Raw genomic sequence first — 18,207 nt, 5'->3', positions numbered from 1 at the left:
GCAGAGTAGCCATGTGTTCTCAGCTGTAAGGGGGCTCCAGGCAAAGAATGTTGGCCATTTGTTAGTCCCAAGCTTCTCAGAGGTTAGTTAAAAAACAAAGCACAACTTTCCTGAAAGTCTAATAATTGTTGGGATGAAGTAAATTATTGCAGTGCTCTGATAGGAAATGGCAAATAGACATTCCAACTATGCCAAAACAACTTAATAGCAATTTTGTTCATTTAATAGAGATTGCTGCTTTTAGAAATATGTGAAGCTGCAGAGTTGGCGTGTGTGCCTTTTACCTCTTTAAAAAGTAAGCTTTTGCATGCCCTTTTACCAACTAGTAATAGCTTGTGGGATGATTCCAAACCTCATAGTTCCCGAGTATGTTTTGATAAACATCCAGTAGGGTGGAAAAAAGCTTACAAAAACAACAACAAAAAAAAGCCCAGCACCTACATCAGAACTGAGTGCATAAACATGACTGCTGATTGCTTTTATTCATAAAAATACACTCTGGCCTTCAGGATATGTTTGCTTCTGCTTCAAACAGGCATATTATAAAACAAGCTAGTTTTATAATAGTAAAAGAAGTTAGTATTAAAAAGAAAGGAAAATTAGGTTTTCTGTATTGCAACCTCATCTCTAAAACAGCATTTTCACTGAATCTCTAGCTCATATTTTAGTTCTCTAAGAGAGAATGGAGAGAGAACTTAAAAATGGGAGGTGGTGAGGTCTGGAGGACAGCAATAAAAGCACAGCCCTTTGGTTAGTGTTGCTGGCTGGTTTTTTTAATGTCTGTGATAAAGTGGTATATTTCATGATAGGACTAATGCTTTAAAACTCTGATGCAGAAGTACGGAAATACTTATACATTCAGAACTAGATGGTTTGGTTTTTTTAGTTTGCCCCAACTCTATTACTTTTAAACTTAGATCAGAAAAGTGTTTTAAGAGGAAATTGATATTTTCATATTCAACTGTGTTAAAAGAGAAATCAGAATAGCAATTTTCAAATGTAAAGAAAGAGCAAATGAATGAATAATAACCCTAAACTGTCTGATCTTGTATCTGATTGAACAAATGCTTTAGCCTTTGTAAACAAACACATCAATTTAGTTATAATGTAATAGACTTCTATTTCATTGAGAGTTAAACTGTAATGATAGATTGTTGTGAGTCATCTGTGTTTAGCAGAGTTAGGAAGCAGGCAATGACCGTAGGTGCTATTCTGCTTTACACTATGATTTCTCTTGAGAATTGTTCAGTGAGCAAGCTTCCTTTTGTACCTTTTTGCAATTGTTTTAATATAATATCCAAATTTAGGGAAAAAAGATTGGTAAATGTTGTCTCTTGGTGACACAAATAATAAAACATATCCTTTAGTCCTTGCTATAAGAGTTTATACCTGGTTAAAGAGAAGTGAGTTACTTCACTCATGACCATGTGCATTAAAAACCCTACAAGAGTTATGACAATCTGTTTTTGTAAGTATAGAATATTTCTGTTGGTGCCAAAAGCTGTTTGGTTTTCTGGGCCAGTGTCACAGTTCCTGGAGAAGGCCAGTGAGGAAGCTGAACCGTACATATGCTGTGTACATATGGAGCGCAGCACTGGGAGAGAGCTCAACAAGCAGTGAGAGACCATGCCATATGGAGTGGTGTAGCACTCCACAGAGAGCCTGGGCATCTCTAGAAGCAGTAGTACAGACAAGGGAATGGTCGAGAAAGGATTTCTTTGGTTACCTCTGCAGTAATCTGGCTCAAACTGCTCAGAAATCCAACAGAGTTGCCACATCATCTTGTGTTAACTGTATTTTTCTGCTGCAGCTTGTAGATGTGCCTTTTGGAAAGGTGTGGGCATTTAATTTTCCTGGTGGTGTGCAGAGGTCTCTGGCCCCTTTTCTTCATAGCACATTGTAACTCTGAGATTCTCTGCAGCGCCAGAAAGCACATACTTTTCCACCTACGGGTTCCTTTTGGGTATACCTTGGGAATAAAGTCTTGGTAAAGCAACAAGATCAAGAGAATGGAAAAAGAAAAAAAATTAAGGTTTGCTGTAGTTTTCTCTAAATAAAAAAAAAGTCCAGCATAGAGCTTTGGCTGCTAGGATAGTTGGTACTTCATGATGCTTCAAAGTGGGTTTTCTTTTCTTTCTGATGATTTTTTCCCCCTGGCCTTCCAAAATGTGAATTAAACTTTTACATTGCAGAAGGGAGGATAACACAGAAATATTATCTCAATATAATGAAAATGATGATTAAATACCTACTGTAAAATTTCATTAAGCTGTTCAGAGTTAAATGTTTCCATTTACTTTTCAATGAGAGTGATTTTTGAAATTTCACCTATTGTGTAAGTTAGTTGCATTGGATTTTGGGGACTCTGATGGAATGGAAAATGTAAAAGCTGTGAAACTTTTTTGATAATTTGATGACTTTTTCTTTGTGAATACCAGCAGATTAGGTATCCCACATTATAAGAGACTTTAATGATCAAATTCAACAGGTTTTTTACAACTGCTCTTTTAGAGGCCAGCCTTTGAATTCTACATTCAGGTCAGAGCTCAAAGTCTGACCCTTAGGCTTAACACACATGGTAAAGCAGTATATTCTTTGTAACTAAGAGGCAGACTTCCAGTGACAGATACTTTTTAGTCCAGTATCACTCAAACAGCCAGACTGAATTCAAAACTGTAAGGGAGTTGAACGTAAGGAAAACAATTTACACTGAGCCTGACAAGTGGAGAGCCAAGGTCAGTGTCATTCTACAATCTAGATTGTGTTGAGGAATTGGTTAGAGACATTTTGTGGTATTAATTGTTTTATGGCTACTCTGGAGTGAAAGTCTGCTTTATCCCCAAAGCTGAAGCCATAAGAATGTAACTTTTTGTTCATAAATGGACAGATTTATGTCAATGGCGAGGTATTCAAGTCCCAATACAGGATGTGGTCCAACTTCTCTCTCAACAGCCACGCTTGCTGGGTCCCTTATTTGAGTTATGCCCAAGTAAACAAGCCACAGACACACTATTTGCTGTATTGGATTCAAGTAGTGCTCAAAAAATAGAATAATCCTTTTTTCCTAATCAAAGTTGTCTCCCTCCACTATTACAAAAGATAGAGAAGAATTGAGACACATTTACCTCCTGCATGCATCTTGGCCTTTTGATGTTGTGTGTATTTCAGACTGTGATTCCACTGGGTCTTTGCCAGGGCATCCTTGGAGATGATGCTGAGGCTGGCTGGCCCATCTCCTGATACCTCCCCTCTCTTCTCTGGTATGGTCATGCAACAAGTAGGGAACAGATGTTGCTGAAAGCTGACAGGTTGCTGCTTGGGAGGAGGAGAAGGGAACCACTGGAATGTAGTCCCAGGCTGGAGAAGGGGACGGCAGATCTTGAGCTTTCAGCACTGGCCCACACAGATTTAAGAAAAGCAGATGAATTCGAAGAAGAACATTGTCCAAGTAACCAAGGTGACCAATGAACCTCAGCAAAATTATTGACTTTGCTAATTGTATTTATTTCAGGATTTGGCAGAGTTCATTGAAGGTGGTATTATTTTTGACTGTTGAGAGTATTTGTTTGTAAATGAAAGTCAGCTGAGCTGGATTCCTTACATCTTTATTGAGTTCTGCTTTTTATACTGGTTGCATGGGAATCACTGTACCACTGTATTAATGTGACTAATACTCTGTGTAGACATGAAACACTAGCCCATAACACAAAAGTACAACAACCCCCACAACAAAGAAGCAAATAAGATCCCCTACCTGCCAACAGATATCAAAAAGAGTTTAGCAGAAGATATTGTGGGTGTTAGGAAATAATTAGAATATCCTGATTTATCATAAGGATCTACCATTAAAAAAAACCCATTGGTTTCAGAAAAACGTGTTCAGCTCAGAATAAAACAGTATCTGTTGTTTTGTAGTTACTGAATCTTTTTGCTGTACTTAAACAGTATAGCAATGAATACACTTCCCCTGAATTTCCATGAAAAGTAGCATCATGTTGTCATTTGAATTAGTTAAGCAAGGCTTATATAAAATGAAGAAGATACTTGTGCTGAAACAATAGAAGTATGCAATAGAGAGAATGCACATGCTGTGTTATGTGTACGTGTTGGTAGCTGCATGTGCAGATGTACTGTGGCAGGACTTGGAAGGTGGATAGGGTTAAATTCTTAAAGGTGATATATGGGGTATGGTTTTTTTAAGGGTATTTTAATGACTTTTCAAGTTCAACTTGAGAAATATGAAATAATTATTTGAGGACTAAAGGATTATACAAACTTGAATGCTGACCGAGGTAATACAAAAATAAAGGGGGATTTGCCTTCTGAAAAGTTGATATTTATTTGTACTAAAGTGCAAGACCTCTGAATGCCACAGAAACTTTAAAGTTCTGCTTGACATGGGCTGAATTAACAGTAATGTTCGATTTGTGAAACCAAATAAAATATTTTTGTTGTGACCGTTTATTGAAAATTAATTTTTCTGGGACTCTGGCAGTCTATTAGTTGGGTTCTCATGAAGGAAGCAAATAATTTTGTGGGGGCCTTCCATGTATTGTATAAAAAACGCCAAGTTCTTCAAGGTTTTGCCTTGTAGGGCTAAATTCCAAGCTATTTTTTTTCTTACTGTTCTTGAAGACAGCAATTGACATTGTTTGCAATCACAGAGCTTGTGAAATGCAAAGTGAACTGTAGTATTTTTCGATGCAGAAATTTTGGTTGAATTTGTTTCCTGTTGGCTGCAACGAAGGACTCATTAGCCATGCTAACTAACATTCTCTGCAGGCTACATCGCAGCTTGCTGTGTTTCTGTAGCTCTGGCTACCAAGCTCAAAATATGGAGGTATAACAGACAAAAGTCCTATTGATTCAAGCTTGATTTTATCCATCTTTCAAGGGAGTATTTACTACTTATTGCCTGCACAGTAAAGGAGGATGAACCTTGTTAGTTGATGACCATTAAGAGTTAATTGCTAGAGTTTTTGAAGATTGTAGGTTAATTCTTTAAAAATTCTTTTTCTTATTAATTTAATACTAATGAGATCAACTAACTGAGTATTAAGTACTGGATATGGTTTTGCTGATGAAAATTGTTGCTATTTTACTTCTGATTTTTAGGGATCCTAGAATCTATTTGCTAATTTTGCACAGTATGAAAATTTGATGGTGTTTTCAGGAGTTGTACTTAATAGTAAAGAGTTATTTCAGTACTTTTTTCTTATTATGAAGATGAGCTGTCAATATCTGTGTCAAACACTGCTTTCTGAACAAGCAAAAGGAGTCTTTAATAGTTCTGTCAGCACTCAGCCCCACTGAGACAAAACACAGCCTTACAAATACATTAGTGCTGACTCAACAACTCGTTGTATCTGAAACAACTCTCTGTTGGACTTTTCCAAGCACATTTGAAAGAAATTAATAGTTTTTCCAGTTCTGGTTGTTACAGATGTGATGGAAGCCAGTCTTTGCTATGTGGAAATAGTCACTTTGAGAAGTACCTCCTTGCACATGCAGTCGTTTAAATAAATAGGGCCAGCTAATATGAAAAGTAAAAATTGACAGTATAAAGAGTACAAGTATTAAAATGAAAATGCTTAAGGATGGTGTATATAGATACAGTAAATGAGGATTTATTTTGGCAACCTTACTGTGAATGTGTTTGAACTCTGCCTCTGGGCATGAATCACAGGATTGGAGGAGAATTAGGCCAGAGCTTACATGAGTTTGATTGCTTTACATTAAGTTTATATGAGTTTGTTCCTAAAGATACATTAACAGCAACAACTAGAAAGTTAATTTTGGAGAAAGTTCTACCAAATATTTAATATGTTAAATATGAATTTCACTTGAAGTGGATTAAGATGTGCAAGTGTTCCTGTCATTTTCAATCTCAGCTATCAATTGCATTTGCAGTGCTTTGCAGTTACCCATGTAAAATTGTCAGTGTTGAGAGCTGCTGATCACTACTTAGGCATTTTCTCTGTCATCCCCAGGAAAGATGTCTCGAGACCGGGCTCTCAGGAAGCAGCAGCAGCTGAACAATTTGGTAGCAGCAGTGACAAAGCTCGCAAAACCTGGAGATTTGATTGTGGATTTTTGCAGTGGAGGGGTAATGTCTGTTTTTGTTTATGTGGTGCAAAGTCTTTCACCTTTCATCTTTGCAGTGCTAGGTGGTTGTTGCTACAAAGAAAAGCAGATGTGCAGATGCTGAAATTTTAGCTGTTTTCAAAGGTTCTCTTATTGGTATGTGGATGGTCATCACATAATGAGTGAGCAACAGGGAACACTGAAAAGTGACTCATATTTTGTTGTTTGTTTTTGTTTTCACAGGGCCATGTTGGAATTGTTCTTGCTTATATGATGCCATCATGTCAGGTAAATCCTCAATAAAAAGATTTCTGGTAGTCATCTTAAAAAGATATGTATGTAGGGAGGACGTAGAAATCACAGTTGTCTCAGCAGAGGACTTTGGTTTGAAACATGCAACTTTTTTAGCATGATCCCCAAATGTGTGTGGTGCTTTCCAGAGAAGACAAAAATTGTAGGAAAATATAAAATATTTTCAAGCTGATTAATATTGGCAAGTATTAAATGCCTTTGGTTGTTCCTGGGTTTCCAGCTAATCATTTTGTAGATCTCAGACTCTGCTACAAGTGATTCAGAGGTTTTCTCAACAAACTACAAAGTTTTCTGCTTAGTAGTGTTGTACTTTGATTTCTCAGTATTATTTTGCCTTACTTTCTCCTATGTGTGAAATTTAGGTGGTACTCATAGAAAATAAGGAGTTGTCTCTGATCCGTGCTAAAGACAGAAGTGATGAACTGGGTTTAAACAACATTTGGTTCATTCAAGCAAATTTGGACTATTTTAATGGGACTTTTAACATTGGGGTAAGTGATGATAACTTTTCCACTTCAAAACTTCAGTGTCTGATTAATTATTCTTAAAACAACTGATATACATGAGAGAATAAAATTCTGTATGTCCTTACAGACTGTGAAAGTAAATGAGATTAATGTCCTGACTAGAATTTTGCAGCCCTAGCGAAGAATAACGCATAAATAGTATTTTGTAGCCCTGTAAATATTCCTATCATCCATTTTTTATGCTGTTAATAGAATATGAACCTCTGTGGCAAGATGCAAGCTTTCCATGCAAGACTGACTGTTCTTTAAATCATCCATCTAAATGCCTGTTTTGACTGTAGCAGAGGATGGGTAATGCTGGAAGTTTATGGTACATGAACAGTGCTGTTTAACTGTTTGGTTGGTTTATTTTAGAAAGGAAAAGAAATTCAGGGCAGGAGAAAGAGGAGAGAATAAATGGTTTTAGCCCAGTCCTTCCAAGTGTAAATTTCTAATTCTCTAGCTTTATTTTCTGTGCTACATTGTCATATAAATCTCAGTGGGTGAACTAGAGAGCTATTTCAAAGTGCCAGGATCTCATGAATAATACACTGATTTGTGTGTGTGAAATGCTTAATAGTTGTTTTATGAAGTGAGTCTCCAGTTTTGTGGTCATTGGAATTCCTGTCTTGATTTCTGGGGGCCCATTTTAAAGGTTAATACAATGTTAACCCTGTGGAGTTTTTATTTAATAAAAAAAGTATTATATTCTCTTTTTCAAGTTTTGTGACAAGGGAGATATTGAAGTATATGTCAGCAGAGTTCACTTGGAAATTCTTCTTTACCTGCTCTTCATTACCAAATATCTGCATAAGTCTTCACATTTTATTTTGTTTCAGATAGTGAGTTCAATATATAGGGTTTACTGCAAAAGCTTCGTCATTAATTTTATTTGGGATTTTTTCTTAACTAAATGGGTTTTTAGAAAGCCAAAGAAGAAATCATTTGCTCTAACAGGTCACACAGGCTCAGCAAAGCTACTGGCTTATCTACTGCTGTTTTAAGATCTCTTTTTCTGCAAGCAAAGCAGAGAGCTAGCTTTGTTTTCTACTTGGATAGATGAGGAAGTAACTATAATTGCATTCCATGATAATCTGATAGCTGTGATATTAAGATTCTATTTCTGATGTTAAACTAGTTTTTTTTTTTTTTTTTTGTTAAATTCATATAAGCAGAAAATTTCATTGTGCAATTATTTTCTTGTTAATTTTTTAGTGTTCTGCCTGAGACTAGAATATTTGTTTCCATCTGTATGCAATTACAGTTCAGTTGATGATTAATGATCTCCTCAGCTGAGCTTACAGCAAGCAGACTGGAAACAAAAAAGACTTTGTTTTAATCTATATCTGAGAGCAAAGTTTTTATCTTCCAGTTGCTCTACCTTGAAAAGCAGCTTTGAACCCTGAAATCTGAGCTGTGCAGTCTTAAACCTCTTCTCTAAACATACAGTGAACAAAAAGCAAAGCAAATAATGTAGTTTTATAAATCCACACTGCTGCATAAAATCAGAAATGTGCCTCCAAAATGTCCTTAGTTTAAGTATGCACCAGACCTACTCTTTGAGGTGCTGAGCACCTGGGAGGAGGCAGAGGAGGTAATGCCCCATTTCAGTGGTGCATTTGACATGCCAGGTGGACACAGGAGAGAGCTGCCTGTGTTTCCTTGCAGGATATTGAGTACTGCAGTCATTTGTTTTTCTATAGGAGAGCAGAAAGAATTTGGGTGCAACCTCTGTGTTGCCCAAACACGTAAGTGCTCACAGGTAGTTGTAATCAAATGTTATTTTAGTTTTAGTTGAAGAGCCCCTCACTAAGGAAAAGAAATAAAAGAATTAGGAGAGGAAAAAAAAATTAAAGGAGGGCAAGTTGTATTTGATGCCTCCCCCAGCTCCAGTGTTTGTTTCCTATAGGTTTTACTCAGTACTTGAAAACCAAATTATCTAAATTTATATAATATTAGCATAATTTTAGCATAATAGCATCATTTTTTCCTTTAGATGTGACCTTCAGGTATATCTATTTCTTCTCATACTGCTTAGTTGAAATCCAGTTTTGATGTAGTTCTTTGTATTTTTGAGTTCTTTTTGCTTGACAAAAATTTTTTACAAATCACCATATAGTTTTTCTGTTACTATGTATTCCACAACTACTATTTTTCTGGAGATTCGTGTTTAGTTCATTGAATATCACAATGAAGTGCATCTGCCTTTTGAGTGCTTTTGGTGAGCGACCCTTCTTCAGTGTTGATTCTTTGTTTCTTCTAGTGAAATAAACCCTAAATTTTCATCAACATAGATATGAAGGAGAGAATGAAAAACTGGAGAATTAAGGACCAGGCCTTTGGTGTAACAGCTTTAATTGCAAAAATTTCCTCATGCATTTAACTAACTAAGTCAACCAAAAAAATGCTGGATTTTATTTAGACTGTGATGCATTTTCCTGTTTCCTTGGTTGTTTTCCTGCTCTAGGTGGCCCTGCACGCCTGCGGGGTGGCCACAGACATGGTGATTGAGCATTGCCTCAGGGCACGGGCTGCCTTTGTCATCGCCCCCTGCTGCTACGGCTTCATTCAAAATACAGTCAAGTTCAAATATCCACGAAGGTAAACTGAAGCTTGCAAGATAAGCCCTAAAATATCAACTTAAGTGAAGGAATAAAATCCTAAAAGACTATAGAATTAATCATTTGAGGGTCATTGAGAGTGACCAGGCTAAGCTGGTTCACACTTAAAATGAAACTGTTTCCTCCTGTTTAATCCATCCTCATGGACAGACTGGTAATTCCTGGATTATTTTTTTTCTGGATTTATCCATTCATGGTTCAGACTTAATACAATCAACATAGTAGATACAGTGTCTTATATGCAGACCTTCTACCTTAAAATCACAAAGTTAATAGAAAACTCATGAAAATTACTCTGAGAAGGGGAATTGATATTTTAATGTTGGAGGAAGATGTAAGCAGTCAGTTTAAAGAAATGGGTCTGCTTTATACCACAGTTTACTGCTTGTACAACTCCTTTGATTTATTCCCAAGCAGATAAGCTCTCCAGTGTTTCAGTTCATATTTTTAATACTTTTTCAATGGATTGTGTACATATTTTGTCTTCAAATCTGCCTTGTGGGAGGTACTAATATATCATATGCTTAAGAATTTTAAGGCCTTTCATATAAATGAAATGTAAAGGATAAGCATAAAGTGGCAGAAGATAAGAGGTTAAACAGCCTTCTGAGTCAGAACTAGGTGGGGGAAAAGGGTTGTGTTTTGGTTGGCTTTTTTTTTTTTGTTCATAAAACTGAACTTTGCATTTTGGATATCCAAGATGAAATAGATTTAATTCTACCAGGAATTACATCAATGACTTAAGTATGTATTTGCTAAAATAAGAAACTGAAACATGCAATCTTAAAAGGTATCAACAAATCTAGAGAGATATTATGCATTCATATGAAATATTTTTTGTACTTTTATATAATATCAAAGTGTTCTGCCACAAAAGTGCATAGAAAGCAATTCTTTATAACTTGTCAGTTTGATAACCTTTGCCTTTAACTGTTCTTTCTTAGTCAATTTGGTACTTCCATCTCTTTTGTTTTCTCTTGTGACACAATAATACATTAAGTCTTCTAATGAAGAGACAATAAAATTCCAAGCCTTCTAAAATGAACAGGCATATAATTTTTGTCAGTATATTTGTTTTAAAATTGGCTGGCTAATGTTTAACTTTTCACCAGCTACATTTTTAGACCACAAAGACTGGAAATGATCGCTTAGAAAACTTTTTACTGTGGATGTTGCAAGAATATTTGTGTTTGCTGAAATTTTCAATCTAACCTCATAAGTCTATGAAAAACTATCAGCCTGATCTTGAGCTACATTTTAGGGTTTGCTTTTTCTTTTTTTCCTTATGTTGTATGATCATAGAGCATGATAGCCTGGCCATATCCCCATAGTGGCTGTGTTCTGTACTCAATTCCATTATAAAGACCCTTTAGCTTTGTGATACAAACAAAATATATGTGTGTACTATTAAATGTATGTAAAGAGTTTGTGTGACAATGAGAAAACCATAGTAAGTATGTGTTAGCATTTATAAGAGGGAGTTTTTATTAATACAAGGAAAAAAACCCCCACTAAATACACTTTTCTAGTGAACTGGAACTGTAATGGGTTTGGTATTTTTTAAAGCCTTTCTGTATGATAAAGGTATTGCTGGGGTTTTTTAAAATGTGTTCAAGTATATAATGATTGCTTCTGTTTTCCACCTTTGCTGTTTTCAGATGTGAATTGAATTGATATATTTGGTTTTTTTTTTTTCAGTCATCAATTCAAAGAAATTTTGTCCTACAAGGTATGTAAAAGGACAGAGGGAAATATTTATTTGCAGTTTCCTGCATTTCACTGGGTCTTCTTATCGAATGGAATATAGGTGGTTATCTTCTAGAAATAGGAGGGGCATGTGTTATGTGAAATGTTCATTATTAGTGCAGGTGCCATTGTGTTTTCCCTCCACCATCCATTTTAAAGGCTTTTTTTTTCAACAAAATTAAGTAGTTTCTCCACACAAAACCACCTTTTTATCATAATGTATAAGTGAACCATTCCTAAGGTACTTCAATGTGTATCAGTTAAAAATTACAGGATAGCAATTTGTTTAGATGTTGAATACAACTGTTGTAATAACCATTAGATGCCTCCCTCTAATTTATGTCTAGAACGTTGGATGTTGTAAGTGGGAAGAGCTTAAACAGATCAGTAAGATTTTAATACAGTACTTATATTTTATACAGTCTTTAAAATGTTGTTCAAAATTACTTTTAAAATATTGAAGTGTGTTTTGACCCTGAGCAGTTGGGGTCTGTGGAGATAATCTGAGAGAAGCACAGGAGAAATTTTCACTGAAGCATACTGACAAATTACAGGTTAACAGGAGAGTGGAAAGGGACAAGAGCAGAGAGGTGGGCAGCAGAAAACTGGTACTGATCTGCTAAGTTTTGTCTTGTGAGTTTAAACTAGTTAATGATGAGCAACCTGAAATTTGAAGGTTAGAGGTACTTAATGTGGCATGGAAAAAAACATGTTTCCTTTTGAGAGAAGCAGGGTTATGCAGGAACTTTACTAAATTTTCAGCTCAAATCCTAGACAGGACTCTTGGCTTTTACAATATAGAAGTGATTTTTGGAGGTTCAAAATAATTCTTTGTAACAGAAATATGGAAATGAAGGAGGGTATTTCAATATCCAAATGCTTTTGGAAACAGTGGGCAGTGCAAAGATAATGTATGTGGCAGGAAAATAGAGATTATCCTTTTTAATCCTTAATTTAGAACGAGTTTTAAAAATTCCGAAAATCTCCCGCCATCTTATAAGGGAATAGTTCAGTTATCAGGTAATAAATGCCCAAAGACTGAGGTGCCAAAAGCCACATGATGGATGTGGAGCCGCCATTATTTTTTCCCATGATTAATGTTCCTTTCAGCATCTCTGTGACATAATCTCAAAGAAGTTGGGTTTCAGTTCAGAAAAAAATTATTTACTAGCATTATTAAACCTGCTGACAGTACAGAGAGGGATGGTGTCAGTTATAAAGTCTAAGATTCCTAGATTAGGGTAGTGTGTATAATCTTATTGCAACTCAGTGAATTTCTTTCTAATCTGTTAAACCATGGAGATTTAAATCATAGGGTTTGTCAATACTGTAGAAGCTCCAGAATTTTATTAATTGTGTTGCAGAAGGGCACAGGAGTCAAAGATAAGGCTAAAAAATATTGCTACTCTTAGTAACATGAGAATCTATACAATTGGTCTAGGCTGGTTGGTGCCTCAAATAATCCTAGTTATAAATAACTTCTGTTATGCAGCTAGCTGTATGCGTTTTTATATTTCATATTAATAAATTCTTACAAGTTATTGGCTAGCAGCCAAAGTTGCCATGTGTTAGCCAGACTTTGTCTGTGTCATCCACTCCAGTTCCCATTTTAAATTAATTTCTCTTATCTTTTATTTTAGTGAGATCTAAAAAGACATCCAGAAGTCTGGCATTTCCAAAACTTTCTTGATGAGAACATTATGCTGTAATTCATTTGTTTATAGTTGCAAGGAGTAAGGTTATGCTAGCTGTAGATTTCTGTTATGATACATTTTGAGACTCTGTCAAGACACAAGGAGAATTGGAAAGTAGAACTGTATACATTTGCAAATACAGCTTTGGAAATTTAATAGAAATGGAACAGGTAGATGTTCTAGTAAACAAGTTAATTGTTTATGCACACTTTGGGAAGTTTCTCAACCTTACTTTAGAAATGCTTTTTTAAAATTTCAGCCAACAGGGAATATGACAATTTAATCATTGTGTCAGGGGGAAACAATGTAGTCATAACAGCCTCTAGTTTATCTTTTTGGATCACACTGTAAGAAGCCAAGGATTGGAGTCAGTCCAGATGTTCAGGTCAAGTGACAAGACTTACCTTGGCTCTGGTCTGGTCCAAAGAGCTGGGAACTTGCTGTTGCAAAGAGCCAAGTTCTGTCAGGTGCCTGAAGACTGGTGAGGAGTTGTGTGCTAACATGGGTCTTCTCCCTCTCCTCTAAATCCCTCTTTTTCTCCCCAAGCTGCCTGTCACTCCTGCTTCTCTCCAACAGTGGCCACATTGTCTGTGGCACCCCTTCTTCTCCGTTCTTCAGTGGTCACATCTGGGTTTAACATTTTTACCTCTTTTGTACTACAGGAGTAGCCACATTTGAGCTGAACTGCCTGGGTGTAACATGTTTAAGGCCTAAATGTGTTATAACATGTTCTTATTTTGCTTCTGTATTTTTTATGAAGCTGTGAGCTGGAAACCTTCATGTCTTTGTGCTGTACTAGGGAACAAATATCCTTGCATCAAGATATTATAAATGTATTTAAATGAGTAATATTTGTGTATCAAGAGATGATCATATTTTATTTTATAATATATGGGAAAATTTTTTGCAGTCAGGTGTCTTGTTTATGAATTGGGTGGAGTGCAGTGGGGGAATTGCCATCTTGTTTTAATATGAAGATTTCTTGTGGAGTGAAGACTTTAGATGTTTATGGCATTCTAAAAATGCTGGAGTAAGTATCCTTACTTCAGAATAATGAAAGAACCTGAAGTGTCCTTAGGTGAGACACTTAGCTAAGTGTCCTTAGCTTCTTCACCTGTTATAAGAACCAAATCTTTAAAATTGTAATTTTATATCAGGTAAGAATAAAAAACAAAATCTTTTTGATGCAAGACACATATCCTTGTTTATCCAGAGCTATAGCTCTGGAAGCTTTGCTTGGGAGAGCACTTTGTGCTGTTGCCCATTTCTGTTTTCTCCCCATGACATTGTGGGAGACTTGGCAACGTTGTGGGATTCTAAGAAGGTTCTGATTAACTCTGCCCTGTACTGAGCATTGCAGCTGTCCCACAGGCACAGCTGTCATCAGAGCAGTAATTCCACTGCCACACCTGCAAGGGTTTGCTCTCTCCCCTGGCTAGCCTGCCTTCCTTGCCTTGCCTGATCTTTGAGGTGCCACTGTGCTGGCATTGAAGGCAAGTGAGGATGGGGCTCTGCTGCTGCCCCCTCCCCTGCACCATCCCCCTGGCTGAGTGGGCAGGGAGAAAGTCTTCTGTAGAAGTGTCTGCAGAAACTTTTAATGGAACAGGGGTAGTTTGAAAGTAAATTGTGCTCATTTTGCTGGACACTTTCCTATTCACAGCCAGGTATTTTTTGCCCTCAGGGTCTGATTGGATTTGGTGGGGCAGGGGAAATTTGACCCATCAGCTTATCCTGGGATTCAAAATCACTGCTTGGGAGAAATGTTCAAATCAACTGTTAAAGAATTTTGTCTCGGCTGCATATTGATGCAGGGAGGCTGCCCTATTACGACTGTGCTTAACGATGGCTGTGTTGCTCATCAGTTATTGAAGGCAAAGTTATTCTGCAGGATGTCTTTGAAGGATGCTGTCTTGTATACATTGCATCCCATTCAATTGCTGCAAAGAATTAGGAAGTTTAGCAAGAAATAAATACTAATGAGGAGAAATGAGGCAGTGATTACAAACACTTGACCTACACAAGTATTTGCAGTATAAAAATTGGGATTTCCACACAGGTGAATTTTTTTAGAAATACTGTCTTCAATGTGGTATCATTTCTGATACTTTTAAGCATTTAATCAGATTTTTCTTAATGATTTTTTTGTCTTTTTTATAGGAGCACATGATCCTTTGCAGATTTGCAGATCAGACAGCTGTTCAGCTTCCACCTGAACGCAGGCAAATCGGTATGAATTTCTGCAGCTGTTGTGTAAACCATCCCAGTAATGGTTTTACCTTGATACAGAAAGGAAGAAGTAGGACATTTATGAATGGGGCTTTAAGTAGATGTCTTCAGATAACAGTTGAAAATTTAAGTTTCATCACATTTCACATCTTGCTGTTCTCTTCTTGCTATAGAAATGTCTTTCTTCATCCAAAATCATTAATATTAAAGTGACAGTTTGGTATTGTTGTTTTGATGGAAGCTGTAACTAGCTTCCAGGTCAGAAAAGACAGAAGGGCCTAGGAACTCTAAGGCTGCTTAGAGATAAGTCTGCTTTTTTGGCTTAGAAGAAATATTTACAAAGTATATGAAAGCAGTACTAGCTAATAAGCATAATGTTTTTAAGAAGCTTAATTTGAACAATTGAAAGTATTTCTTATACTCGCTGCCCAAAAATAAAATAATAGAGATTCTGTATAAAAGCTGACAGTAAATTTGTCAGTTTCTTTTGTCATCATCACAATATTTGAAAAACAAATTTTAAACAGGTCAATATTCATTACTAGTGTTGGACCCCATGCTGTAGACTGAAAATTGAAATAGGATCAAAAATTTTTTTTGAAGGATTGTAACTCTTATCTGTTCTCAATGTCTGAAACTGCAGGGGTTTTTTTCCACAAATGTAACTTTTAAGTGTTTTGCCCTGACAGTGAGTACTATTGTAATAATAATATTGGAGTCAGTGGCCATTTTGTTCAACCAACCCGAGAAGGTGGTTTTCTAGGAAACCACAGATGTGGGAGGATAGGGCTACAAAAGGTGATTTGCAGAGTTCTGTCTGGTTGGTTATACAAACTAGTGATTTCTCCCTGCAACATACAAATCCATACAGGACTGAGTTGGAAAGATCTTTTTCAGGCTTTCCCTTATTATTGTATCTTTAAATTGTCTCCAACTCAATTACTACCTCTCTCAAATCTCAAACCACCAACATAACTGAGGCCAAATGTCATAATAGTGAATTCAAAGCAGTGAAATTCTTCTGTAACTAAGCTGAGAAGGAGAAGATAGTTCTGTCTGGGGGCTCACTGTGGATGGACAGAGTAGGTTGGACTGAGCCCTGCATTCAGCTGTGATGTGCACCAACTGCTCTGAAATACAAGGATACTGCAGGGTGTGTTGGTGCCACCTGCCCAGAACTTCTAAAGGCTCCTGACCAGGGTGCCTAGCAGGGCTGGTAATGATACAGGCACAAAAGCTGATTATATATTCAGGAAAGTGAGGTAAGCTGTTCCACAGGGTGGTTTGGAATGCCAGACTCCTATTCCAAAGGCAAACAGGATGTGCTCTGTCTCTTCATCTCAGACCCCAAATACCTTTAGCTGTATAATTCTGTCAGGAACAAGGGAAGAGGCAGGATCATCGTGTTTGAGACTGAAGCAGGATTGTGCCCTGTTGACTTGAGACTGTAACTACAAGTGATAAAACATTTCAAAGTAGCACTAAATTTTCCTTTCAGTAGAGTTTCAAGCTGCTGAAAATACAATCTGACAAGTCAATTCTGTTTTTCAGAACATAATAATCAATTATAATGAGTGAATAAGTAAAGAATGGTCCCATCATCTTGTCATGGCTGTATCATAACAAAAAAATTCTAAGCAGAAAAAACCCCTCTATCCTTCCTGGGTTTTTTGCTGCAGGTAAATCTGAAATAAGCTTATTTTGCATTGCCAATTTAGTATGTTTATTTATTGCATTGCCAATTTAGTATGTTTATTTATAAGTAGTTATAGTAATATGTCTCAAATCAATTACACTTTTTGGTATTTTAGTCTATTGTTCAATAACCAGAGATTTTCAGATTTTAGGTGAAAGTACAGGAAGGAAACAGCTATGGTTTTAAAGGGACTAGAAGTCTGGCAATTCAGAGGGCTAAGGGGTAAACTAGACATTTTTCTTCTTCCCATTTACATTAAAGCATGTTTTTTTCCTGTAAGTTTTGAGAATACTTTTAAATAGTTGTGCCTTTCTTCATATAAAGAGTTAATAATCTCTTCAAGGTCTTTGCTAAATGAGGAGTACAAGTTACAGATGTGATTTGGAACATAAACCAGATTAAGATGTTTTTTAAAGTAGATTTGGAACTTATTTTTTAGATGACTTACTGATGTGTTTTCCTAACATTACATGCACATTTCTGATAATATTTCTACATTTTGAGTTTCTGTGTTCTCCCTTGCTGTCATTTTAGGAAAGCAGTGTATGGGACTTGTGGATCTGGATCGGGCATGGGGTGCAGAAGAGCATAACTACTCTGTCCAAGTTATATCTATGGAGCCAGAGAGTTGCTCTCCAAAGAACAATATGTTTGTGGGCATCCCTACTTAGAGTGTGAAACTTGCATTTGATTTGAAGCTGAGCATAAATCTTCAGTGCATAATGACATCCAGCAGATAGAGGCAGCGCTGGGAAGCAGACATCCTGCATCTTGAACACATTGCCTTCGGAAAGAGAAGCAGCCCCCAAAGTCCTGAAAAGCAAACTGCATGCAGAGCATCACAAATCAACTTGCAATATGTCATTAAGCAACTTTTGGTTCTCATACTGAGAAGTTTCTGGATCTAATGGCTGTGCATGGAATTATATCCATCTGCAAAAGTTTAGGAAAAACTGGCTTTGTTGAAGGAAAGGTGATTTCCTTTTCAGTAAAGCTGTGTCTTGGCTGCTTGGAAATTGCGTTCGTGGTCAAAACAGCATTTGTGTTCCTAAGCAGAGCAGTTATCAGCAAGCAGTGCTGATCACCAGAGGAACAGAGAAGATCAAGTTTATTGTGTTAGTGAAGATGGCTGTGCAACAGGTGGTGGCCTGACTTTGCTGAAGAATTCCATGCTACTGTAGCAGATTATTTTTAATAAAAGTTCATCAGAATATTTTTGGGCCTCAATCTGCTTATTAAAAATGTATTCTACCTTGCCAATAATTCTTTTAAAAGACTTCAGAATTACCTTTAAATATTGTGCAAGGATTCTGTAACCAGGC

The 18,207-nt window shown here is 36.6% G+C and overlaps 1 protein-coding gene across 1 annotated transcript in view; it reads left to right on the top strand.

Moving 5' to 3' along the window:
• Window positions 1-18,098, top strand: part of GSTCD (glutathione S-transferase C-terminal domain containing) — a 44,313-nt gene extending 26,215 nt beyond the window's left edge. The window contains exons 6-12 of the mRNA XM_059470284.1: window positions 5,991-6,106; window positions 6,328-6,372; window positions 6,759-6,887; window positions 9,370-9,503; window positions 11,222-11,252; window positions 15,121-15,190; window positions 17,420-18,098. Coding sequence (XP_059326267.1) covers window positions 5,991-6,106; window positions 6,328-6,372; window positions 6,759-6,887; window positions 9,370-9,503; window positions 11,222-11,252; window positions 15,121-15,190; window positions 17,420-17,556 — 662 coding nt within the window. The 3' untranslated portion in view covers window positions 17,557-18,098. The remainder of the gene's footprint in view (window positions 1-5,990; window positions 6,107-6,327; window positions 6,373-6,758; window positions 6,888-9,369; window positions 9,504-11,221; window positions 11,253-15,120; window positions 15,191-17,419) is intronic.
• Window positions 18,099-18,207: the final 109 nt, after the last annotated feature.

This window comes from Ammospiza nelsoni, chromosome 4, assembly GCF_027579445.1.
Source record: "Ammospiza nelsoni isolate bAmmNel1 chromosome 4, bAmmNel1.pri, whole genome shotgun sequence".
Lineage (NCBI taxonomy): Eukaryota > Metazoa > Chordata > Aves > Passeriformes > Passerellidae > Ammospiza > Ammospiza nelsoni.
This window is presented reverse-complemented; position numbering and strand designations above follow the sequence as displayed.